This window comes from Mixophyes fleayi, chromosome 1 (assembly GCF_038048845.1).
Source record: "Mixophyes fleayi isolate aMixFle1 chromosome 1, aMixFle1.hap1, whole genome shotgun sequence".
In the NCBI taxonomy this organism is placed as follows: domain Eukaryota; kingdom Metazoa; phylum Chordata; class Amphibia; order Anura; family Limnodynastidae; genus Mixophyes; species Mixophyes fleayi.
The window spans coordinates 396,380,098-396,406,195 of record NC_134402.1 but is presented as its reverse complement, the minus strand read 5'-3'; the positions used below and the strand labels follow the sequence as shown (position 1 = coordinate 396,406,195).

At 42.5% G+C, this 26,098-nt stretch overlaps 1 protein-coding gene across 2 annotated transcripts in view; it reads right to left on the bottom strand.

The window, feature by feature from the left end:
• Positions 1–23,222, bottom strand: part of ARSK (arylsulfatase family member K) — a 65,189-nt gene extending 41,967 nt beyond the window's left edge. For both annotated transcript variants that reach the window (XR_012678332.1, XM_075181171.1), the window contains exons 1-2: positions 22,899–23,222; positions 8,589–8,718 (exon numbers count right to left, since the gene is read on the bottom strand). Coding sequence is in view for 1 of the 2 variants with exons in the window: in XM_075181171.1 (XP_075037272.1) it covers positions 8,589–8,718; positions 22,899–23,048 (280 nt within the window). In the remaining variant the exon portion in view is untranslated. The remainder of the gene's footprint in view (positions 1–8,588; positions 8,719–22,898) is intronic.
• Between the last annotated feature and the right edge of the window lie 2,876 nt (positions 23,223–26,098).

The window sequence follows — 26,098 nt, the reverse complement described above, 5'->3', positions numbered from 1 at the left end:
ATTTTGTATGTTCGCTAGCAGAATTTGGCCTTAAGTGTTCCCAGTCCTGATCCCTACAGCCTATGCAGTAGATGTGACCAGTGTACTTATCAGGGTCCAGCGTGCAGTCCCGCCGGTGGAGCTGTCAGAGGGGCAGTCATCTGGCGTCCTCAGCATTCCTCCCTTGTGCTGGGTGCCATACTGGTACAACAGTGTTACTCCTGGTATCAGCTCCAGCAATCTTGCTATCTACTCCAGAAGTCCTGGTATCAGCTCCAGCATTGATGGTATCTGCTCCAGTATTCCTGATATCTGCTCTAATGTGACTGGTATCTGTTCCAGCATTCCTGGTATATGCTCCAGTGTTTCTGGTATCTGTTTTGATCCTGGTATCAACTGTAGCATGCGCTCCTTACATGGGTACCTGCACTACTGTTCTCACCTAGTACCTGCACCAAGGGCTGTGACTTACGTGATGTTAGCAACAGAGACCATACCTTCTTGTGGGAATCACTGGAAAAAACCTACACAACATTAGATTCTGCACCTCCATGGTGGGTACCGTTACAATTAGACAGATTGCATTGAATTCAAAAGTTCCAGTGCTTTTCCTGACACAAGCAAATATTTGTGGAAAGGGAAAAGGGAACATGACTGACCTAGGTGTAAAGTGTTGGCATGATAGAAGTCATTCATGTAGGTAGAATGTTGGGGAAAGTTATAAGTATTTAGGGGGGGGGGGGGGTCTTAAGTGCAGGAGGTAGGTTGGAAGTGATCTTAGAGGGTAGTTTGCAAACATCTGCCTCCCTCTGAGATAGAATTTGGAATAGCCTGGTGGCCATTTAATTAGTATTATTTGGAGTTCTATATGACACAGGAAGGGTACTGGTCTTGGTGGTATGGGTCATTCCTTCTCGTTAAGGGAGCCGTTATGTTATGGAGGCTTGCAGTGATTGGGACATTTAGGTTACAATGATGATGGTAGGATGATAACTGTCTTTTTCTCCATATATGTAATTAATAAATGTTTTGGCCACTTTGCAGCCACGTAAGTGTCGATGTCAGTGCTTGGTGAGGGTACCGGTGGTCATCGGGTGAGTGGACATGAATGTAAGTAACACTGCACAGTCATGGCCTTCACATATATGTATGTAAAAGTTCCAATATCTTGTATAGTCGATGTTGTATTTTTGTCACTCACCGGACTGTGAGTGCCATTTCCCGTGTATCCAGGAACCGTGGCCGTTCGCCATCCTGAGGGTCTGCGCATGTGCAGCCCTTTCAAACCTTCAGTACCTGTTGCTTTTAATTGATTGGATGATCAGGCAACCCTCCCTATTTAAACCACCTGTGATCATTACCTGGTTGCCTGATCTTGGAGTCTCATTCCCCATGAGCCTCTGAAGGTGTTCCTGTGTTCCTCGTGTATTCAGCTCCTGCTGATTCCTGTTACTGCTATTGTGGTTTCCAGACCACTTCAACTCTCCTGTGTTCATCGTGCCTGCACGCAGCTGATTCCTATCCGCTGCCTCCGTTACTTCTACAGAGTTCCAGTTCACTTCAACTCTCCCGATTTCATCGTGTTTGCACGCAGCTGATTCCTATCCGCTGCCTCCGTTACTTCTACAGAGTTCCTGCTCACTTCAACTCTCCTGTGTTCATCGTGCCTGCACTCAGCTGATTCCTATCCGCTGCTTCCGTTACTTCTACAGAGTTCCTGTTCACTTCAACTCTCCTGTGTTCATCGTGCCTGCACGCAGCTGATTCCTATCCGCTGCCTCCGTTACTTCTACAGAGTTCCTGCTCACTTCAACTCTCCTGTGTTCATCGTGCCTGCACGCAGCTGATTCCTATCCACTGCCTCCATTACTGCTACAGAGTTCCTGATCGTCTCAACTCTCCTGGGTTTGATCGTGTCAGCTCTCCGCTTCCTCCACCTCTACTACTGGATACCAGACAGCCTCAACTCTCCCGTGTTCTTCATGTTTCCAGTTCCACTTACTTCTGCTTCCTGAGTATTGCTTCGTGGATTCTGGATTACCTGCCGTGCGCTGCACCAACCTGATTACCGCTTCCACCCTCCAGTTGTCTCTCCTCCTGCCGGCCTTCAGCCGTTCAGGTATCCCTGCACGTCTCTCTGACAGTCTGCTCTCTTGAACCGCGGTATGCATACTTTCCATTGACTTTGCTTGTGTATTGCATATCCATCTGGACTGAGTTGTGTTCTCCTCCGGAGCCTCCTATCCACTGAAGCTTTTGTTACTATTGACTTTGTCTCCTATTGCCTGGACTGTTATTGTGACTTTGTATACTTCAAGCAGTGCTTGTCAGTTATCGTTGTATTGTGGATATCATCGTGGGATCAAGTTCTGTGTGCCCCGTGTATACTCTGCTTTACATTCATCTCCTCGTGCCCCTCCTCACATATATATAGCAGTGGTACAACTTGCTGACGCAGACCACTGACTCCTGTTCCCTGTGACACCAGTTTCAAGTATTCCCTCACATAGCAGTGATACAACTTCCTATACGCAGACCACTGACTTCCCCGGTACCTACCTTCACCTGGATTCCATTCCTTCACTATAGACAGCGGTACAACTTGCTATACGCAGACCGCTGACTCTCACTACCTCCTCGCTACTCCTGGACATTCCTCCTCACTATAGCAGTGGTACAACTTGCTATACGCAGACCACTGACTTTCCTCACGTTCCCTTGTCCATCTGGTTCCTCGTGTACATTCATCTACTCATTACCAGCTGCTGCTAGTCATAGACTTTCCTCGAGCATTCTCTCACCATCTGCTGTTTCTCCTGTTCCGTTGTCACCCTGCTACCAGAGAACCATAGCACCAACTCTATTTCTCTGGTAAGTCCATCATCTGGTGATATCCTGGACAAAGACTCCTAGTGCCCATGACAATTTTAAATTCAGTGTAAGCTTAGTGATTCTTTAAAATAAAGAATTTAAGCATTAATTCCACTACTAGACATTAATGGGAAGTCCATGAAGGGACATGTTATCCTACTGCTATTTCCATCACAGAAAGTTTGCTCCCATATGTGCTTAGAGTTTGGTGGGAGGTATTACCCCTCAAGAATACCGGTGTTAAATCCTAACCTAGCATTGGTTTCATTTATAGAAGTCGCCTTTTCTCACGACAGAATGTCTCAGCAATACTCAAACTTAAGCATGGTGCCTAAGAATCCATACAGATTGTAGGGCTGATTCAAAAAGCTCAAGTAACTTGTACACACGCATGCCCGTATTCAAATCCAGGCAGATCTCAAGATACGTTTCCATTTGAGTCTGGGTATAATTATGCTCTGCCTATATGTTATTTACCGTATGTAGACAGACCAAAAAAAACTGCAGGAAATGCACCATGCATATGTACAAAAAGTCCAATCAGAACGCATGTAGAAAAAAAATTAAATACGAAATTAACAACTCACCATACTATAATCATTAATAAAAATGTTTTTTTTAAAAAAAAATATTATTTTTTTTACATGAAATTCAAAAATCAAGATGTTCTTACTGCATACTGTACATAAAATGCATTTTTAAAGTTACTTTTATTTGTAAACACATGTTGTTTGCTCTCTAGTGGCATGTATACGTGTAGTCAACACTTTTAGTCGGCACTTACCAGGGGCGGGCTGGACCGGGGGGCAGCGGTCCCCCGGGCCGCTCTGTCTAACGGCTGTCCCCCCCGTAGATGCAATACTGTCCGAATACTACCGTCGGCCGCATCGAGATGCGGCTGCCTGTGCGCCCCCCCGGGCTGCAACCTGCCAGCCCGCGCCTGGCACTTAAACCTTCCCTGTAGCTAGTGCAAATGATACGGCTAAAAATCACGTAGATACAAGATGGCGAGAGTTTGAATCACCAGAACAGTGTTGACATGCTCTTACTCTGCATTGTCTACTTTCATCTGCCTCTTCCTTGTTCTTCCCTTCAAGAACTTGCATGCAAATGGGTTCTTTGGCATAAGGTTCGATTCTGAGCATGCATAGAGCAATTTCAGACCAGATGCGACACGCAAAGGGTCTTACAACCAAAGATAAATCAGGCCCTGTATGTATACTAATATATACTAAGTGCTTAATTTAAAAAAGAAAAAAGTAGTGGCACTCTGGTGAAAAAAGAAATGGAGCTAAAATAAGCTTGGAGAACATTAAAAATATTTTTAAACATTAAAGACTAAGGGGTAAATGTATGAACCTCCGTATTCTTCAACTCCGGCGAGTTCAGCGTCTTCAGCGCTTAAATTTAAAGTGGCGCTGCCTTGTAAAGGGAAGTTATATTTACTAAACTGCTGGTTGAAAAAGTGGAGATGTTGCCTATAGCAACCAATCAGATTCTAGCTGTAATTTTGTAGAATGCACTAAATAAATTATAAATATAATCTGGTTGCTATAGGCAACATCTCCACTGTTTCAAACCCGCAGTTTAGTAAATATAACCTTAAGGGTCCCAAATAAGTGCCAGAACTGCATTACTTACAAAAAGGCTGACAATTCATTAACAACATATTTTTTAACTGCAGCTCTTGCTCTAGTAAAATGTTCCATTAGGCAACTGAGCTGGCAAAAGTTTATATCACTGCTGAAAAAGATCATTTGCAAGTTTTAACGACCTTTTAATACTGTATGTGAAAATATACTAAGCAGTTATGTAAAGCTTTATTTCTATTGACTAATATTGATTTCTCGAAAGCTAGAAAAAGCCTGCTGTTGCACTAATTACCTGCATAACAATGTCAAACACTGTACCATTAATAAACATGAAAAAGTATTTAATTACAGTGGATTTAAAGTGTAAATAAAACTGAAAGTATGTTGTAGAGAAGGTTAAACTGAAGTCGCTCACTGCATGCTGCTGACAGGGCCACCTTAACAACTTTATGGGCCCCCAGGCAATGCAGTGTACCGGGCCCCTAAAAAAAAAAAATAAAAAAAAATATATATATAGGGGCCCCCTTAACTTACCTTAAGTCCGATCCTCTTCTCTTTTCCGCGCCGCTGAGTCTCTTCTGCCCTCTTCCGTGCTGTGGTTGCAGTGAATGCTGGGTGTGACATCACGCCCAGCATTCACTGTGAGCACAGCACGGAAGAGGGGACCAGGGAGGGAGCCGGATCACCGCTGATGTGACCGCAAGGTAAGTATTAAAAAAAAAAAAAGGATTCGGACGGGCCCCCCTTGCCTGCAGGGCCCCCGGGCACCTGCCCATCGTGCCCAATGGAAGAGACGGCCCTGGCTGCTGAATGTTGCTATATTTCTGTGATGGTCTGTGACGCAAACTTAATATCCAATCAATTAACAAAGTCTGTGAAAAAATAATGTGTGCTACAGCAGATTTTGCTTAGTTTATTTTTTACCTAACAATAACACAAAAATAGACAAACATAGCAAAGTCCCTTATTATACAATTTTCTTTACTGTCAGACTTTAAGGAACAGCACGACCCATAGTAACCTTAGGCTGCTATCAGAAATTGTGGGGCCCAATACAGATGAATCAGGCATGGCCCTCTCTGAAAATGACTTTGGCACACCCACATCACTCTTCCCAATACCCCCCACTTGCTACAAAATTCCACAATATGCCACTTAGACCTCCCACATGGATGATAAGGACCATTTCTTAGCTTTCCATGTTTTTATATTTAAATTATTTGTACTGTTTTGTGGAGGGTGATATTTTTTTCCCTTTTTAACTTGTTTTATAATGGGGAAATAGACTGTCTCATAGGTTAACCTGATTCTTGTCTTCACTGTCCGTCTGCCCTAATCTGTCCAGTACCTCATAGAATAACTCTTGGTGACGTGGTGATATGTTTTCATGGCAACTCCAATGCATAAGCAATATAATCTGCAAAATAATAAACTATGTTTAGAGTTATCCTAGTACTAGTACTAAAGAAAAGTTCAAGGTCAAGAGTATAATAAGTCAGAGGGCAGATTGTGAACATGACTTCTCTCAATAAACACAGTTACTTAACCCCCTCCCCCATTTATCTTGAAGTAGGATGAAGCTCTGCCCAACTAGGTGTACACCAGAGGCTATTCCATGGCGCTGCAATAAACTATGGTAGCAATTTTAGTTCAGGGTGCCACTCATTCTCTGCAAGTCGCCGAGTGTGGATCCAGCAAAAGAGCTCCAGACCATTACGCTTCCTCCTCAATGTTTTGATGGTTGGTGATGGTTGGTGGTTGGTGTCACACACTAAGGAACAATCCATACAGTTGTTTTCTACTTGTGCTCCCCAGCTTAGCTGGCGTTTTTGCATGATTTCTACATATATTGTTTCATCTGACAAGTAGCTTTTATATGGCTGTGAGGCTGAACAAGGCTTATCCATTCTCCTTATGGTTGAGACTGGTGCTGTTTCATTGTGAATTGTGGGATTGACAGATGGAAGTGTTTCATCCACCCTCTACAAGTATACATAGGCTATCTGAACATATGTGGCTTATGTATGCCTATATTCACACAAGTCTTTAAACTGAATATATGCAATTTGTCACGTGTTGCGCTTACCCAGAGAGCTCCCAGAGTCCAGCATGCCTTTGTTTTTCTTCTTCACGGCGCCACCAAGTCTCCTTCTCTCTGGTGGTGACTGCTTCTGAGCGTTCACATGCTCCACATGGGTGCAGTAGCACCAACTTAAGCTAGAAATAAGCTGTCACTTATATGTTCAGTGTACTAAGGGTAAGGCTTTTCTGTAAACCTTCTTGAAGAAAGAAAAGTATATTTCGCAACCAACGCATTTTACCAATATATGAACTTTTTCCACACTCTGTAATGCACTTTGGAGGAATTTTTCTTCCTTGCTTGCAGTAATACTCTGATCACTTTTTTAGAGATACATTTACTCTTCAGTACTGATTACGCATTCTCCATACCATCAAATAAATTTTGTCTGGATTTGGGAGAAAGACTAACCCTTGATGTAAAAGTTCTGATTAAAGCGGTAGGGACCAAGGTTGTTCTAGGAGCATCTGCCATACTACTGCTAACCATGTTCTGCAAGGCCAAAATGGAAATACTAGATTTTATTGTACTACTTCTCTTTTTTCTTTAGTATGGAATTAGAAACAGGAGGAAGCACATACCCCACGTTGAACTTCCAAGGTTTTCTAGAACAATAAAACATCCCTTAATCAGGGCTTACCTCAAATGGGTATGGTTCAGCTTATTTGGGGCAGGGTCTGGCTTCATAATGCAGGCTGTGTCAAAACATAATAAAGCAGTTTGCCAGGCCTTTTGAGGTGCTTTTACAAATTTTAAAATAATTACCACCAGTATATATCTACTACTTCTAGTCCCAGGGAGCCACCCCTCATCCTGGTAGGCTATCCTAATGGAGGTAACATCAAGACCTTCTGGATTCTTTCCAAGAAAATGTTTAAACCCTGAATAGAGATAAAATAACAAACAATCTCCCTGCTCTAACATCCTGTTTTACTGAGCTACAGAGACAGGAAAATATACAAGGAAAGGAGGCGTTAAACTATATACCTTGTGGGGGAATCAACTTTATTCCTGTCCCTAACCTGCTAGCTAAAGCTGGGTACACACTACAGGTTTTTCATCCAATTATGGTCCCTATCACATGATAAACAACCGTTTGCTAAGATCTCACATTAGTGTGTACGCTCCCACGATCATGTTTTATCATACTAAAGCACAGATGATTATGAGAGAAGAAGAGCACAGATGATTATGAGAGAAGAAGAACACAGATCTGAAGGTAAATCGTGTAGGTGAGTCATCGGCATGCTCATCAGGACTTTCAGTCCTTGGTAAAATCATTACAGAAATCTCATCTGCAGTAATATTCTATAGTGTGTACCCAGCTTAAGGATTAACCCATACATAAGGGCTGCCAGAATTCTGAGAAGAAAACATGTTTTCCTTCATAGTCATACAAATGCTCTTTAACCTTTTAGTAAAAGATTTACTACAAGAGAGCTATCATCAGATGCGCAGCTCACACATCTCTCACTGATGATGTCTTACAGGGGATTGCTTTGGCAGACAATTTAGCTAAGATTGCTGCTTGTTTTTTAGATCTTTGCAAAATAACACACATACTCTGTTTGGAATACAGGTCTTGTTCACACAAGAGAAAAAGACAGATGAATTCTTCTGTGAACCAGAAATGGCTTGCATTGGGATTCACATCCATTGCACAGCTGTATTGTCAGACTTGTCCTACATGCCAGACCTACAATGTTGGTAGGTTTGAAAAGACACAGCAAGCTGCACAGCCGCCTGTCCTATGTCAACTGTATGTATTCATGAATGGTTAAGACTTGTGTGCCAAACTCAAAGAGCTCATTCCCGGACTTGGGAAACCAACAGAGATAAATACAGTTAGGGGAATAATTTTAAAATACAGGTAACTTATGAAATATGTAAACCGTTAGGAATCAAATAGAAATTTCACTGTCTATATTACCCTCAAGGAAAACATGATATTCTAAAAAATAAACTAATGCCATAATATGCGCAGAAACGAAAAAAGGTAGTGATATAATAAGTCAACTATTAATAATAATACAAATCATTAAATCTGTTGTGTTTTCATGTCATACCTGCACGCGAAGGACAACATATTGGAGAGTTTGTGTATGCATTCAGAAATAAAGCCCCGTGACGCTTCATTAGGTTTAAATTAGGAAGAGACACAAGATGATTTTCTGGACCAACTGTCAGTCTTCCATCCTGAAATGAAATATACATTGTTTTTATAAGTGGGTGTTTTTAATCATTAGTCACTTCAGTGATTATATATGGGGGGAGGACTATAAGGACTATAATATGTCACCTAGTGAGGAACCCCATGATTAATATTACCTATTTAATAGATGTAAAAAAACCTTGAGTGGAGTGCCAAGTTCCCAAACATAGGAACAGAGGTCAGGCAGAGTTTTGAGCCCATTAGTGAATGATCCATAGTGAACAGAACAACTCACACACCTTTGTAATTTCTAACAATCCTGAGGCTAGTAGGACTTCCCCATCACTTGAATGGGGATACAATTATTCAGTAATAAATCTCTGAGCTTGTGGTGTGCATCCTTTTGAGGACTAGAGTTTGTCTTACTATTGAATAGAATTATATTATTAAAGGCTCTACTTATCATCCTCCACTTTGGATGGATGTCTGTTTTAGAGTGGTCAAGATACACATTTTAGTAATGTGCAGACAAAAGAAATAAAAACATGTAGACTTTTGTGTATATTTGATGTGTATCCCCAACTACGACTGTTGGATGGGCTTTTGTAGCAATATGGCTATTTATTCTCATTGATAAATAATTAAAGGATAACATAGAGTATATATATATCTATATATCTATATATCTATATATCTATATATATATATATATATATATATATACACACACACATAAAGATACATACAGCAAAATTTATAAAGTTGTAAAGTTATGAACATATGGACAGATAACATAGTAGTGTTAATTGAAGCTTGAAGATGATTTGTTGAAAAGACAATGTAATATATTGTGACTGGGTGGGGGGGGGGGGGGGTCTGGTACCATCTCCTGGGGTAGATGGTGTTTATAACAGATGAAAGATTTTACACAAGTCCAAAGATTTTGTACAACTAGCCTCAGCCAGTTTTATTCAGTAAGAAAACAAAAAGCTAACTGCAAAAAAACAAAATCTTGCCCTCTGGCTCTCACTAAACACTGGTCACTCCTAACAAACGAAACCAAAACAAAAAATAGTAGTACAGGCAGATATCAGGCTTTCTCTCACAGAGACTCTGCAGGCCTTGTCCCCAGGCAGTGAGAGACTGAATGAGATGCTTTGCAGCCTTTTACCAGCCCCACTCAGGAGCAACTCCTGATTACCAGCAGAATCACTGATAACTTGGAAGACCCGGTTAGTGAGCCTAATCATCATCAACATTTATTTATATAGCGTCAGCCCACCCTCGATCTCCATACATAACCCCAGGACCTTTATCCATGTTTTCAACAGGCCTATAGTCCTTCAGCAGCTTACACACAAGAAAAAAAATTCCTGGGGTTTTAAAGAAAGGTTAGGAACCTAGGTGAAATATACCTGCCACCATACACTAAACAATAATATGTAATTTGTTGGCACAAAACAAAATATGTGTACTACTGCTAAATTAAACAGAAATAAACACATTAAGTGGGAATTGAATTAGCTGTAAGACATTTTACAGCAGAGATTTTTCCTATTTCTACCGTAATTGTCGGCAATGTGTACGAATGAATGTCAGAGCGACATATCAATTTAATTCCCCCCCTAAAATTAAGGAATGTGAAAGGCATGGATTAGAGATGCAGATCCGAACACCAAGCCGGCTTGGCACTTTCACGCATCCTCGGAACTGAAAACAAGTCAAAACGTCATTGTTGCCTGATCCAACGCCATATCACAGACAGACACAGAAGGGATAGCAGCGTTCTTGGCAGTCTCCAGTGTAGTTGGCCAACATCATAGCTAAAACAAAAAGAGTGTTACGAGCCGAGGCGGTTTCCCTGGCTGCTGCGACTCACTGCCCCCAGCCTTTCGACGTCATGACGACCGGGACGTCACTTCCTCCTCCTCATCCTGGTTGCCTGGGCAACAGCGGGGACGCTGTCCTCTGCCACCGTGCCCGGCGAGCTGTCAAACAGCTGGTCGAGCGCGCAGTTCTCTTTAAGTTATATCAGCCTCCTGTGGCCGATTAGTGCAGACGAGATTCTGCATTTTGCATTGGGCAGCCGGGCGCATGCGCAAATAATATTTTAGCCTGTGGGCTAATTAATTAATCAATTTATTATGCTGCATCTGGGGCTCATTAGATCCACCTCTCCTCTCATCCTATTCGTCACCTTATGTATTTAATGCAGGGAGGGCTTAGCCTCCCTACCGGTTATAGCGTTCTGATTCCTGGCTGCTGACCTGCTCCTGTTCTCTGTTCCTGTATTTTTGGATTGACCCTTCTGTGTATAACCTCTGGCTTGTTTCTTGGCCCGTGATTTATTGCTGGTGACCCTGACCTCTGCCTGTTACTCGGATATCCTGTCTTTCTGCCGGCCCCGACTCTTTGCTTGGACCTCACCTCGCTGCCTGCTTTTGCTCTGTGACTTCAGCTTGTTCTTGACTACACTTTTCTCCTGCCATCATCCCCTTGACTGTGCTACGGTTTATCCATAAGCTTGTACTACTCTAACTTTAAGACCTTGGGACATCTGAGTATCTGTGAGCGTGTCATGCTCTACGGGAAAGGCGGCCGCTATAAGTGAAGACCTCTACCACCTGTTCTACAAGCTTATGACATTAACCGTTAGCCATAACAAAGAGGAGGGGTGGCAGTGTTTTTGGCAGTCTCCAGTGCCATTTTACTGTGCCATATCTCACATTGAAACAGGAGGGGTCGTAGTGTTCTTATAAGTCTCCAGTGACAATGCTCTGTGCCATTGGTCACACAGAAATAGGGGTAGCAGTGTTCTTGTGACTCTCCAGTCTTCAGTCACATTGTTCTTGTCACTCTCCAGTCTCAGTGCCATTAGTCACTGTCACTCACCGGACTGTTAGTGCCTCTAGGTTGGGACATGGGTCTCTCTTGCTCCTGCCGGCGCCTCTCCTGAGCCGCGGCCATCCGCCATCTTGACTAAGATTGCGCATGTGCAGAAACCCTGAACTGTTAATACCTCGCCTCTAGTGTCATTGGTTAATTAATCACCTCTCAGTACTTAAGGCACCTGTTGCCCTATTACCTTTGCCTGTTCTTGGTTCTCATTCCTTGAGACTCTGAGGTGTTTCCTTTTTCTGCTCGTGTTATCAGTTTGCTCTGGACAAGTCTCCTCTCCTCATCGGTAGTAGAACTTACCGGCTGCAGACTACTCTCGCTACCTCCGTTACCTGCCTGCTTCTGGACAAGTCTTCTCTCCACATCGGTAGTAGAACTTACTAGCTGCAGACTACTCTCGCTACCTCCGTTACCTGCCTGCTTCTGGACAAGTCTTCTCTCCACATCGGTAGTAGAACTTACCCACTGCAGACTACTCTCGCTACCTCCGTTACCTGCCTGCTTCTGGTCAAGTCTCATCTCCACATCGGTAGAACTTACCCGCTGCAGACTACTCTCGCTACCTCCGTTACCTGCCTGCTCCTGGACAAGTCTCCTCTATACATCAGTGGTACAACTTGCCTATTGCAGACCACTCACGTTGCTCCGTTACATGCCTGCACCTGGACAAGTCTTCCCTTCACGTCAGTGGTACAACTTGCCTATTGCAGACCACTCACGTTACTCCGTTCCACGCCTGCACCTGGACAAGTCTTCTCTACACATCAGTGGTAAAACTTGCCTATTGCAGACCACTCACGTTACTCCGTTCCATGCCTGCACCTGGACAAGTCTTCCCTTCACATCAGTGGTACAACTTGCCAATTGCAGACCACTCATGCTATTCTGTTACACACCTGCACTGGACAAGTCTTCTCTACATATCCGTGGTGAAACTTACCAGCTGTAGACCATTCATGTTTCCTTGTGATATAGCTACTACTCTGTATGGTACCTATTAGCTAGACTAAAGTCTTCAAGTGCCTCTGTATTGTAGCTGCAAGTCGCTGACTCTTCTACTATATTGTTGATTGGTCTTTGCCTAACGTTATCCAGTTATCAAGTACTGGCCTGCTATATGCTACCTGCGTGCTAAGGCACATGGACTCTTTCCTCATTTTATCCTGTTTACTAAACTGCTGTACAATCACAGTTCCACGGTGCCAAGACTCAGCATTTATACTATTGACATTCCTTTCCTTTATTCTACTGTATGGTTCCACTGATTCACCACACTACCCAGAGGTCCGCACTTCTGGTAAGTGTAGCTACACCTGGTGAATTCTGCGTAAAACTCCTAGTGCCCGTGACAGTCACACAGAAGGGGTGATAGTGTTCTTATAAGTCTCCAGTGACATTGCTCTGTGCCACTGCTCATACAGAAACAGGAGGGATCACAGTGTCCTTTCCACTCTCTTGTAACATTGCTGAGTGCCATAGCTCACACAGAAAACAGGAGGGGTGACAGTGTTCTTATAATTCTCCAGTGACATCACTGTATCATTGGTCACACAGAAACAGGGGTGGCAGCGTTCTTATCATTCTCCAGTCACATTGTTCTTGTCACTCTCCAGTCTCTGTGCCATTGGTCAGACAGAAACAGGGCTAGCAGTGTTCTTGCCACTCTCCAGACTCAGTGCCATTGGTGACACAGAAACAGGAGGGTGGCAGTGTCCTTGTCACCGACTTCACTAAGAGGCATACAGCTGAACAATCTGTTACAAAAACTAAGGGATTTAATTGTTACATGGCTTATCCCACTTTAACTCTTCTCAGATTATGTCATTTCTGATCACGCCTCCAATATTGTGAGAGCATTACAGCTGGGTGAATTCCATCACATTCCCTGTTTTGCTCCATCAACTTGGTGGTGCAAAGCTTTTTAAAAAATGACAGGGATGTGCCAGAGAGGCTGTCTGTGGCCCGTAAAATTTTGTCAAATTTCTGGCATTCTGCAACAGCATGTAAGAGATTGCAGCAGCTATAAGTCCAATTTAATTTGCCCTGCCACCAACTGAAGGGATGGTAACAAGATGGATTTCCACCATTTATATTGTTCTGAGGATGGAGGAACAGCAAAAAGCCATCTACGCTTACTCCACAAGCCATGACATTGGGAAAGGAGTCGGAATGTATTTTAGACCAGCGTACTAGAGAATACTTTTCTTGTTGTGCAAGGTGCTGAAACCAATCGAAGTAGTCACCTGTGAAGTGAGTTCAGACTAGAGATGGGCGGGTCCGGTTCCCCGAGAACCGAACCCACCCGAACTTTGGGTATCCGAGTACTGAGCTGAGCAGCTCGGTACTCTCCCGCCCGTTCCGATTCCAAATCGAGGCCGAACGTCATCGTGACATCGTCGGATCTCGGGGCTCGGTTCTCGCGATACTTCAACATTATAAATACACGCCTCCACAGCAATCCATCGCCATTTGACAGAGGGAGAGAGCAGGGTGTAGTCACAGGCTGATTAGAGCAGGGACAGAGAATCCAATATTCTTCTTGCAATTGCTCTAACAAAAATCGCTAGAGAAGAGAGGAGGATAGAGGTTTATTATTTTTTGTTAATATTTGGCACTCCCCAGTGCTTTTGGGGTGTCCCCCATAATTGTGCATAAATATTTCTGGCTGTCAAAAGTCATATCTGTCAGCAGTATCTACCAACTAATTGTTAGCACTCCTCAGTGCTTTTACCAAATAATTTTTAGCACTCCTCAGTGCTTTTGGGGTGTCCCCCATAATTGTGCATAAATATTTCTGGCTGTCAAAAGTCATATCTGTCAGCAGTATCTACCAAATAATTTTTAGCACTCCCCAGTGCTTTGCGCTCAGAATGGATTCAAAGCAGTCCACATATGATCAGAATGAGCAACCAGGTTCTGTCACCAGTCCTGATGTTAGTGTTCCCAGTACGTCATCTGGCCAAGGCGTTGTCAAACAACAGAGTGTTTCCAAATTAGTGCAAAAAACAAAAACCCCCCAAAAAATTACTGTATTGAAGCGAAAAAGAAGTGTAACTGAGCAAAAGTTAAGTGACGATAAAAAAAAAATTGCAAGTATGCCATTCTACACACGCAGTGGCAAAGAGAGAATGAGGCCTTCACCTTTGGCTATTAGTGGCAGATCCCAAAAAGTTACCCAGCCTACAATTGGTGCACAACTACTGTTACGCGTCAAAGCCAAGCTGCAAGATAACAGTAAGGCATTAGAGGAGAATGTTTGCTCTGATTCACAAATGACAACAATCCCTGTGGAGAGTCCATCCAACAGTGGGATGTCTAATCGTGAGCATTCTGCTGATGTGTGCCTTAATAGCCCGAGTGTAGCCGGTGATACCCAAATTGAGGATGCCACTTTGGAATTAGAAGAGGATGAGGGGGTGATTTGTGTAGGCAACGAGGGCGCTAATTAGGATGTTGATGAGGATGAGGTTGTTTGTGTAAGTCCTGCACCAGTGGCAGCAGTTCTGGCACGTGACAAGAAAAAGGCCATTGTCATGCCTGAGCATAAAACAAAAAAATCCACTTCTTATGTGTGGAATTATTTCTACCCAAATCCAGACAACAATTGTATAGCCATTTGTAGTGTATGTCAAGCCACAGTCAGTCGAGGGAGGGACCTTAACCATCTTGGAACCTCATCTATATTACGCCATTTAACGAGAGTTCATGGCAAAGTGTTGGGAAAAGCTGAAAGTTCTTCCCAAAAAAATACAAGCACTCCATCATCAGCTAAGACCCTCCGCTCACCGACATCCCGACGGCTACAAAATACACCCACCACACCATCCTCATCAATATCCTCAGTAGCGCTCGGAGTTAGCCCGGCATCCCACTTAAGGCTGGATGACTCCTGCACTATTATTGATTCCTCTGAAGAAAGCATTAGTCCCACTGCTGCTGCTGTTGCTGCTGCTGGGGGTGAATCGTCATCCCAGAGGCAGGTCAAGAAAATGAGCAGTCCTACATTTCAGCAATTAACTGTGAAACAATCATTTGCGAGGGGAAGCAAATATGACAGCAGTCACCCAGTCGCCAAGCGAATCACAGACACCGTGGCTGCAATGTTAGTGTTAGTTCTGCGTCCAATCGCCACAATAAACGCAGCTGGTTTTTCACAGTTAATTGAGGTTTTGTGTCCGCGTTACAGAATTCCATCGCGACACCATTTCTCCCGTAAAGCAATTCCACAACTATACCAAAAAGTGTGTAAAAATGTAGAGATTGTGCTGAAAAATGCCATTCTGCCCACTGTTTACTTAACCACAGATTTGTGGACAAGTGGAAGTGGCCAAACCAAAGACTATATGACTGTGACAGCCCACTGGGTTGATCATTCACCTTCACCAGCAGGAACAGCAGCAGCATGTACACCACTACGTAACATTTGTCACAGGCAGGCCACTCTTTGTATCACCGGCTTCACTAACAGGCATACGGCTGACAATTTGTTACGCAAACTGAGAGATGTGATTGATGCATGGTTTATACCACTCGGACTCTCCCCAGGGTATGTCATTTCTGATAACGCCAACAATATAGTGCGAGCATTACAGCTGGGTGATTTCCAACACATTCCCTGTTTTGCTCACACCATCAACTTGGTGGTGCAGAGCTTCCTACGAAATAACCGTGAGGTGCAGGAGATGCTTTCGGTGGCCCGTAAAATTTCAGGCCATTTCAGGCATTCAGCCACAGCATGTAGGAGATTACAGCAGCTCCAAGAGCAGTTTAACTTGCCCTGCCACCAACTTAAGCAAGAGGTGGTAACTAGGTGGAATTCCACCCTGTACATGCTTCAGAGGATGGAGGAACAGCGCAAAGCCATCCAAGCATATTGCACAAGCCATGACATTGGGAAAGGAGGGGGGATGTATTTCACTCTTGCACAGTGGGGAATCCTTTCAGTGCTGTGCAAGGTGCTGAAACAATTTGAAGTTGTGACGTGTGATGTGAGTGCAGACTCTGCTAGTTTGAGCCAAGTCATTCCTTTAATTAGACTATTGGAAAAGCAGCTTGAGAAAATGAAGGAGGAGCTGAAAGCAAGCAATTCAGCAAAGTATGTTGGCCTTGTCGATCAAGTACTTAATTCGCTTCACAATGATCCTCGAGTTATTAAGATCTTGAACTCGGATCAGTACATTTTGGCCACTGTGCTTGATCCAAGGTTTAAAACCTACATTGAGTCTTTACTTGTAAATGAGCGAGATGTGAACTTTTGCAAGGAGCTATTGATCAGCAAGTTGGCCGCTGAACTGGGCCTCGGCTTGATGACGTGTCCTCCTTCACTTTCTCAAGCTGCTGCTGCTCGTAAAAAATTAAATTTCCCAAAAAGAAGCAGGGAAGATGCAGGGGGCAGACCAGAACAATTTAACATCTGGGCTGGTTTGAAGGATTTTTCAAAAAAATGTGTCATTTTGACCATAACTCCATCCAATACGAGTATAAACATGCAAAGGATGGTGGAGGATTACTTTCAAGAGGTAGTTGATATGGAAATGTCAGACAGTCCCTTTCCTTACTGGGAAGAAAAGCAGGCCATTTGGAAACCCATGTACAAACTTGCTTTGCAATACCTAAGCTGCCCACCCTCCAGTATGTACTCTGAACGAGTGTCCAGCACAGCAGGGAACTTAGTCAGTGATCGCCGTAGAAAGTTACTTCCCAAAAATGTGGAGAAAATGATGTTTATAAAAATGAACTACATTTTCCACGAGGAAGGCCTTCACCATCCAAGACATCCAAGCACTGACTGTTCTCTAATAGCGGATTCAAGCGGCGATGAATTGATAGTCTGTGATGATGACGTACACACTGATGAGGGTGAGGATGAAGCTGAAGATGATGATGATAACATCTTTTTAAAACTTTCTATGTAAGTGTAGGGTGCAATCTACCCCCAAAGAGGAAAGGGACTTGTGGCATTTCCATATCACGTACCATCTTGAAAGGCTGCTGTTAGGGCAATTTATCCTTAAGGGTAGGGTGTCATAGACAGAGTGACCCCAAACTGGCTTTGTCCATTTCTCATAATATTGTTCAGTCTATAACGGCTGAATTTTTTTGTATTTTATACAAGCGGAGGAAGGGCCTAGAGAGACAGAAACCAAACTGGCTTTCTCCATGTCAATTAATATTGTACAGTCTATAACGGCTGAACTTTTTTGTATTTTATACAAGTGGAGGGGGGCCTAGAGAGACAGAAACCAAACTGGCTTTCTCCATGTCAATTAATATTGTACAGTCTATAACGGCTGAATTTTTTGTTTTTTTAAACAAGTGGAGGGGGGCCTAGAGAGACAGAAACCAAACTGGCTTTTTCCATTTCTTTACATATTTAACTATAAGTGTAGGGTGTAATATACATCCAAAGACGATGGCTGCATTGCCAATATGCATAGATGGAGAGGAAGACAATCTGTTTTGTGTGTAGAATAAATGAAGGCCTACTAACGAAGAATTAAACTGTTTTTTTGGATGATTTATTACCTCAACAATTAGATTACTTATCTCTAAAACAGTTGGAGCACTAAATTGGGTTATTTTAGGCCCAAAAACATTGATTTTCCAACAAAATAGCAAAACAAGACAAAACCAAACAAAACCAAAACCAAAACACGCAATGGCGGTTTTGCAAAACCAAAACCAAAACACGAGGTAATCCAGATCCAAAACCGAATCCAAAACCAAAACACGGGGGTCAGTGACCATCTCTAGTTCAGACACGGTATGAGCCAAGTGATTGCCTTAATTATACTTTTGGAAAAGCAGCTTGAGAAGCTAAAGGAAAAGATGAAACAAAGCAATTACGCTAAGTATGTCGGAATTGTAGATCGAGTACTTTGCTTTGTTTCCACTGACTCAGATCTCAAGAGATGGAAGGAGCTCCTGGTGAGCAAGATGACAACTCAAGTTGTACGTGACACGATGGCATCTCCTCCTTCAGGTTCTCAGGCAACTGCTAAGAAAAAACTAAAGATGACTCAGCACAAAATTTTGAAATCTGGTCTGATCTAAAAGAATTGACCAAAAACCGTGACACCTCTGCAGTAACTCCACCTGATCCTACTACCAACATCCAAAGGATGGTGGAGGATTATTTTAACGACTGCATACAAATAGACATGTCAGACAGTCCCTTTACATACTGGGAGGAAAAAAAGGCAATTTGGAGACCCATGTACAAACTTGCTTTGCAATACCTAAGCTGCCCACCCTCCAGTGTGTACCCGGAAAGAGTTTTCAGCACAGCCATGCACCTTGTCAGCGATCGGCGTATGAGGCTACTTCCTAAAAATGTGGAAAAGATGATGTTCATCAAAATGAACTACAAATTCCACGATAAAGGCCTTTACTGGCAATTACATCAAAGTACAGAGACTTCTGTAATGGTGGATTCCGGCGGCGATGAATTAATATTGTGAGGATGATGTACACACTGATGAGGGTGAGGATGAGGCTGATGACAACAACATCTTGCCACTGTAGAGTTCATTAACAGCACTGTTAGCTTAGCTGCTTTAAGCCCGTTGTTAGCTTGTTTTGTGTATCCCAAACAAACCAAGCACTTCAGCCACAAAAGTGGCACTGCTTGTGGCTGAAGTTCTTGGTTTGTTAAACTGTGCATGTCCAATTCTGTGTGGCAGTGTTATCTAGATGTGCTATGAACTGCCATGTGTGTTACAACTCACCTGTCCCCGTTCTAGCGCTGCGATCCTCTCTCTTTTCCGGGTCTCGGCAACGCTGTCACATGACAGCACAGGGCAGGGAATTCAAAACTGCAAACTATGAAAACCCTGCTCCGACGCCTGGGCAGCATCAGAGCAACTTCCTCTGTTCCCTGACCTGGCGTTTTCAGTGTGGATTCCTTGTGTACCAGACCTGCTTTGCTGACTTCCCAGGCTTCTCTTCTCCAGTGCACCAGACCCAGGCTTGCTGACCACGTATATATCTCCGCTCCAGTGTACCAGACCCAGGCTTGCTGACCACGTATATATATATATATCCACTCCAGTGTACCAGACCCAGGCTTGTTGTACCACCCATTATCGGTATCCAGTGTACCAGACCTTGGCTATCCTGACCACGGAGTGGTTCATACTTACTTTCCAGTTCCAGTGTGATCGTGAGCTACCTCCTACATCCTTACCTCTAGAGGCAGTGCAGTGGACCACGACCTGCGATCCTCCGCAGCAAAGCCCATCCCGTCATGCGGCGGTTCTTGGTGAACACCAGAGGGTTCGTTAGACTCTGAACCACCGGCCAGCCAGCGCTGATCTAGAGTAAGGCAAGTACTCCATATTTTATTAACTACATACTGCATTGTTGCTCACGTTACATAACTTTTATAGTGTGTTTGTGCCGCTGCTCTTTCGATTAGATTGCAGCAGCTACAAGAACAATTTAATTTGCCTTGCCACCAACTGAAGCAAGAGGTTTTTTATTTTTCTGAGGATGGAGGAACAGCGAAAAGCCATCAGTCTTAGAGTTCATTGGTTTGTTATACTGTACCTGCTAGCCCTCCTGTTTCTGCGTGAGTTTGTTAAACATATTTCCCAAGGACAATTCCATCTTGCACTGTTTGATATGTTGGGTTTGGCTATCAACTTGTTTAACAATTGACAATTGAGGTTTCAACAGTATTATTAGGTCGGCAATTCACATGGTGGACAGAATGATTAGGTAGACTATTCAAATGTGGAAAATATTATTATAGGGCCAGGAATATGGTTAAGGACAGGTCTAGGCACAGTGACATGTCTAGGGATAGGGACAGGTGTAGGGATAGCGATAGGAACAGGAACAGGTCTGGGAATAGGGACAGAGTTAGAGTTAGGGATAATACTGTTTACATTTGAATTGCCAATCTAATAAATACTATCTACATTGCAATCGATGTTCTAATAATACTGCTGATATCAATATATTGTCGACTTTATAACCTTGTCTACTCTACTGCCCATCAATCATATTATGCCAATCCAACATAAGGGTGGTTGAGAGTGATGAATGACTGGAAGTTAGTGTTATTGAGGTTAACAATAATGCAGGAACAAAAAAGAGCAAAATTATGTGATTTTAGCATATTTTAGCAATTTTCCCCAAAAAATACAAATTCAAAACCAAAACCAAAACACGCAAGGGCGGTTTTGCCAAAACAAAAATATGAATTTAATACAGATCCAAAATCAAAACAAAAGGAGGTCAGTGGACATGTTTAGCATGGACACACCTCTAGCAAATATCTTCAAAAACTTTAATTCATGCATTCATAATCTTCCACATTGACTATTGTAATTCCTTCCTTACTGGTCTTCTCTAAGCAGACTTTTATTCCTATAATCTATTTTGAATGCAACAACTATTTTTACTTGGGAAAACATTGTCATATTGTACCAACATTCATATCTACAACTTTCTCAAAATATCTACCAACTTGACCCCTCTTTTGTGCCTAAGATCTACGCCTTTCATCAACAGTCATAACTTGCTCTCTTTTCCGGGAGCAAGACTTTTTTCAGGTTGCACCCACTCTGTGGAATTCCCTCTCTTGTACAGCAAGATTTTCCTCTAGCCTCCAAACTTTAAAGCATTCCATGAAAACACACTTCTTTAGGCAAGCTTATCAAACAACTATTATTCTTTTTTATTTGAAAGGCACTAAAAAGCTTCTGCATAACCTTACACAGTGGGTTGGAACATACAACAAAATTATAAATTTACATAAGTACATACAGGTAAGAGCAATGGGTACAGATAAGCAGAATAATAAATGCATGAATGCAGTTAACTGAGCAAATCGCATGGTATACAGAAACAATTCAGACAAAACACAGGGAAAGAGAGGAGTACGAGAGTGACTAGACTTTAAAACATGAGCCATAGGGTAGAGGACTCTGCCATGGGAGCTTACATTCTAAAAGAAAGGGGTAAGTAGAGATAAATGGGAACAGTATAGAGGCCTAGATTGGGTCATGATTGCACAGTGGCCCATGTGGTACAGAGTCCTGGATGGTCTAGATGCCTATTTGGGCAATGTCCAGGATGGTGCAGGTGCCATGATGAGGTCTGGGCCTAGGTAACAGCAAAGCAATATTTTGGCACAGTTACGAGCAGTAAATACAAAGGAAATGGGAAAGCTGTATTTTCTATTTATTTAACTATTTTTGCTTGTTTTTTTAAGTTAGATTTTCTTTGTTGCTTTGGGAAATCCGGGGTTTGATGAGTCTCCCTTTTGTCTACACTAAAGATTCAATGTACAATGAGCGAAATAGAGCTGCTTCTTTTTTATATACCCTACACTGGGACTGTCCCTTCCTGGGAGTTGTTTGGCATCACCTCAGTGACATGAAAGGATTCCCTATTCAAAAGAGGAACAGTATGCTGCCACTTGGGTTCTAGGAACCAAATTAGATGGTTCCTGGCACCCTATCTAGCTCCCCTGGATTTCACAAAAGCGATAACCACATCTTCTGACAGCTGTCTTAAATCTGCATCGGAAATGATTGGCAATAGTATACCTATAGCTGCAATCTCAGATAATAGGGGTGGTTGTTTTTTTTAAACAAATTTTGTACCTGTTTAACATTACTCTGACAATTGTTCTTCTACGATATCCTCCTATAACTTAGTTTTCTATTTGCAAAATCTCACTGTGTGGGATAGCTATATGGCTTGCATTTCATAACTCAAGCTTATTCCAGAGTAGAGGGTCACCGGGTCTTCCTCCAAGTACATGATGGCAAAGGAAGGAAGGAGGTGGGGGTTTGTGCTGTGAACACACATGCTGAAAAGTGGTGTTCCAAAGCTCAATACAAAATTTATCATGTGGCTGGTTGCCATGGAAGTCACATGAAGTTTAACGGACTGTAAAATATTAATAGCAGCTTTCAGAAAAAAGGTAAGAAAAAAAAAATTAAACCCTGTGTCTTCTTACGGAAAACCAGAGTGATTTATGTTAAAAAAACACACATAACTAATTTCATGGCATTGCAGCTTTAAAATATAACTCCACCCAATACTGAATTTTGCAACGTATTGTTGATGGCTCTATATAAAAGGGCTGGCTCAGCAAAAGTGAAGAGTCAGAGAAACTGAGCTCTCAGTTTAGTATTTCCTCATTATATTTTGCATTCTAACACCGACCATATAAAGACATCTTTCATGCCCACAATCCACATCCTCATAGCACAAAACCACTGACTATAACTTGTAATATATATTTTTCTTTTAATTCATATCTTGTTTGTATTAAAACATATTAATTCTATTACAAATGACAGATACTTACAAAAGCGTCACTCATCACCATTACCACATTATATCTGACGCTGCTGCTGTTGCTGCTACTCCGGAGGGGGGGCACTGGTTTCATGTGAACTGAATGCAGAGAACATAGAAATAAAAGCAGAACAGTACATCCTAAGCCCGTCAAAGCCATCTCCACTCACAGGCACATTCCAGCCTGGAGCAAAGTAATGATTATCCTGTAAATGAAAATCACACAAACTTTCTCCAAGAGGCTTACAGAGAACAGAGTTCTGAAGGTTGTTTATGCTTCAGCATATGCGTAACTAGAAGGGAAACCACTTCCTGCCCAAAGAGCTGAATGACGTTCAACTGTGTTCAGAAGCAGTTATACCTAGTTTGATATACCAAATTTTCATAAAGAAGAGAAGAGAAATGGAAAATGCATTAGAGAAATAGGAATCTCAACACAATGAGAATATATTTTGAACATATTTAAAAAATTTAAATTTACTGCAACACTAATAAATGTAGTTGCCAGGGTTTTTTTTTTAAAAAAAAGTATGACCTCGGGGGGAGGATGGGTCATTAACAATGTCACTGTGGTAATATACATATTGGAAGACTTTATTGAACTGGTAACATATTCAATAAACATCTGATCTATTAATTATTTTCCAATCAAAGGAAAAGATAAAACATACATATATATCCAAAAACATACTGGTAGGTTAATTGGCTGCTATCAAAATTGACCCTAGTCTCTGTCTGTGTATGTGTCTATGTTAGGGAATTTAGACTGTAAGCTCCAATGGGGCAGGGACTGATGTGAATGAGTTCTTTGTACAGCGCTGCGGAATTAGTGGCGCTATATAAATAACTGATTATGATAATGATGATATATATAACCATATGTTAGACTGTCAAGATACCAGTCTCATCATGGCAGATAATATAGACATTTTTACAGACAAGAGACGTTAACTATGACATGCTCAGTTTGTCTATGTCTGTGAATAATGTTACCTGTTTTAGACATACTTGCCAACTTTTCCTCGTTGGCTTCAGGGAGATCCCGGGGGAGGCGGGCGTGCAGAGGCGGGGCTTAGACGAATTGCATCATTAAGCCCCACCCTCCCTCCACTTATCTATTGCGGGGGCGAGAACTGGGAGGTTGCCCTGCTCTCCCGGGAGCCTGGGAGGTCTCCCAGAAATGCGAGACTCTCCCGGACATTCCGGGAGAGTATGCAACTATGCATTAAAGAAAAGCAGCTAATGAATCTCTAGAGACTGAAGTGTCTTTTACATTTCTGTCTCCATTACTAAAGTCATGTTGTCTTACCTGTCAGTCTTTGATTAAATCTTGGTCTCCATGAAAATGGCCACCTCCATAGGCATTAATACATGGACATAGGACACAATCTCTGAACTGTGTCATCATGCCACAGATGGCGAAGCCAACCACGTCTTGTACTGGCTCAGCATCAGGGAGAATGCCAGACTCTTCAGGGAGTGAGGGAGATCACCCCTAGTTCAGGGAGTCTCCCTGACATTCAGGGAGAGTTGGCAAGTATGGTTTTAGACATAGACATAATCTCTGTATCAGTATGTAATAATCTGCTCCTACAGCTGACACTGTGACATTTTTAAGGTGACAATGTGCTAATAAAGCCCCTTATAGAAGTACCCTTTTCTGCGAACACATTTGTTCCCAGTCCAGAATAGAGACAGACTTGGCTTCAATTAAGAAATACCACCGATACATTTCCTTGTTTGGACACAAATCCCAGCTCTCTCTATCCTTGATTCTCAAGTTTTTGTTTTCTCAACCAAATGCAATATAATAACATCCACAGTGTAGGCCTAAAACATCGAGTATCTCAGTATTTGTGTGCTATATGTAAAAGTGGGCAATATCCCATTCCAGAATTCAAGACTTCTCCCGAGCTGCCCCCCTGCACTGGAATGACCTCCCACACTCTGTTCGTTTGTCCCCTAACCTGTGCTCTTTCAAACGGGCACTCAAAACTCATCTCTTCTGCAAAGCCTACCAGCCTTCCACCTAACCCTCTCTCCACCCTCACTCTTCACTTCTCCTCAGTAGTGGGGAGCACTTGCTCCCCTCCTCCGACTTCCTTTGTGCCTGCTGTCTGTCTACCCTCCCTATAGGATGTAAGGTCGTATGAGCAGTGCCCTCCTCCCTCCTGTCTCGCTACCTTATCTTCTGCTCCACTTCAATATATTTGCCTTGCCTGGAGCCTCTGAAGTCTTGGTACTACTCGTTTATTGTTTTGTACTGTTATTCCCTGTACGGTCCATTGTTTGTACTGTGTACGGCGCTACGGAAACCTTTTGGCGCCTTATAAATAAACGATAATAATAATAATATGTGCCCTGCATGAAAATATTTTATTTGTATCCCTTGTGTGCAAACATGGTTTGTCTGGTGCAAGTCTGTTTATTCAAATGTTAAAGGGTCACTAAACCTCAATTTTGAAGTTTACGGCTCTACTCTATTAGAAAAAGCTTAAGCCACATCATGCCTTTATATGATCTCATTTGCATGATGTCACTGGCCCTGCAAATGTGTGAACTAGTACACAACCTACATTTCAAGTTTACAGACCTGTCAGTCGCACTCTGCCAACTCAGAGAAGCGCCCCCCCCCTTCCCCCAACATAGAAACTTATTGCAAACTGATGAAAGAGCATGGTGGGCCTATTTAGATAAGTATTACCACTGAAAATATTTTATGTATATTATTTTAGTTATATACACCCTTCAATGTTTAACAGTAACACGAACAGTACAAACTCAAGCCACACTGTGTCATTTTATAACACAGACACTGCCTGGAGTCTATGTTAGAAAATGTTTTAACCTCCCCCTCTACTGTGCATCAATGCTGAGGATATAAATGTTGCTGTATTTACTATGAACTATTCCAAACTGCAGGTGTCACTGGTCTGGGACCATCACAATTTTGCTAGTTGATAAATAGGGTTGCAGAATGTAAATGACACATTTTAGGTAAAATTATCCTTTAACTTTTTCTCTTTTTTAAATATTGAGGATGAACAATTTCAAGAGTGAAGGTCTATTTATAAAATAAAGAAAAACCCCATCATCGGATTTAGGGCTCCTCCCTATTTAAGAAGCCCCCCTTGATAGCCTTCACCTGGGCTATCTTTGCCTAATATTGATAAACAGTTCGCTTTTATGAACACATCGGGGCTGATCCAT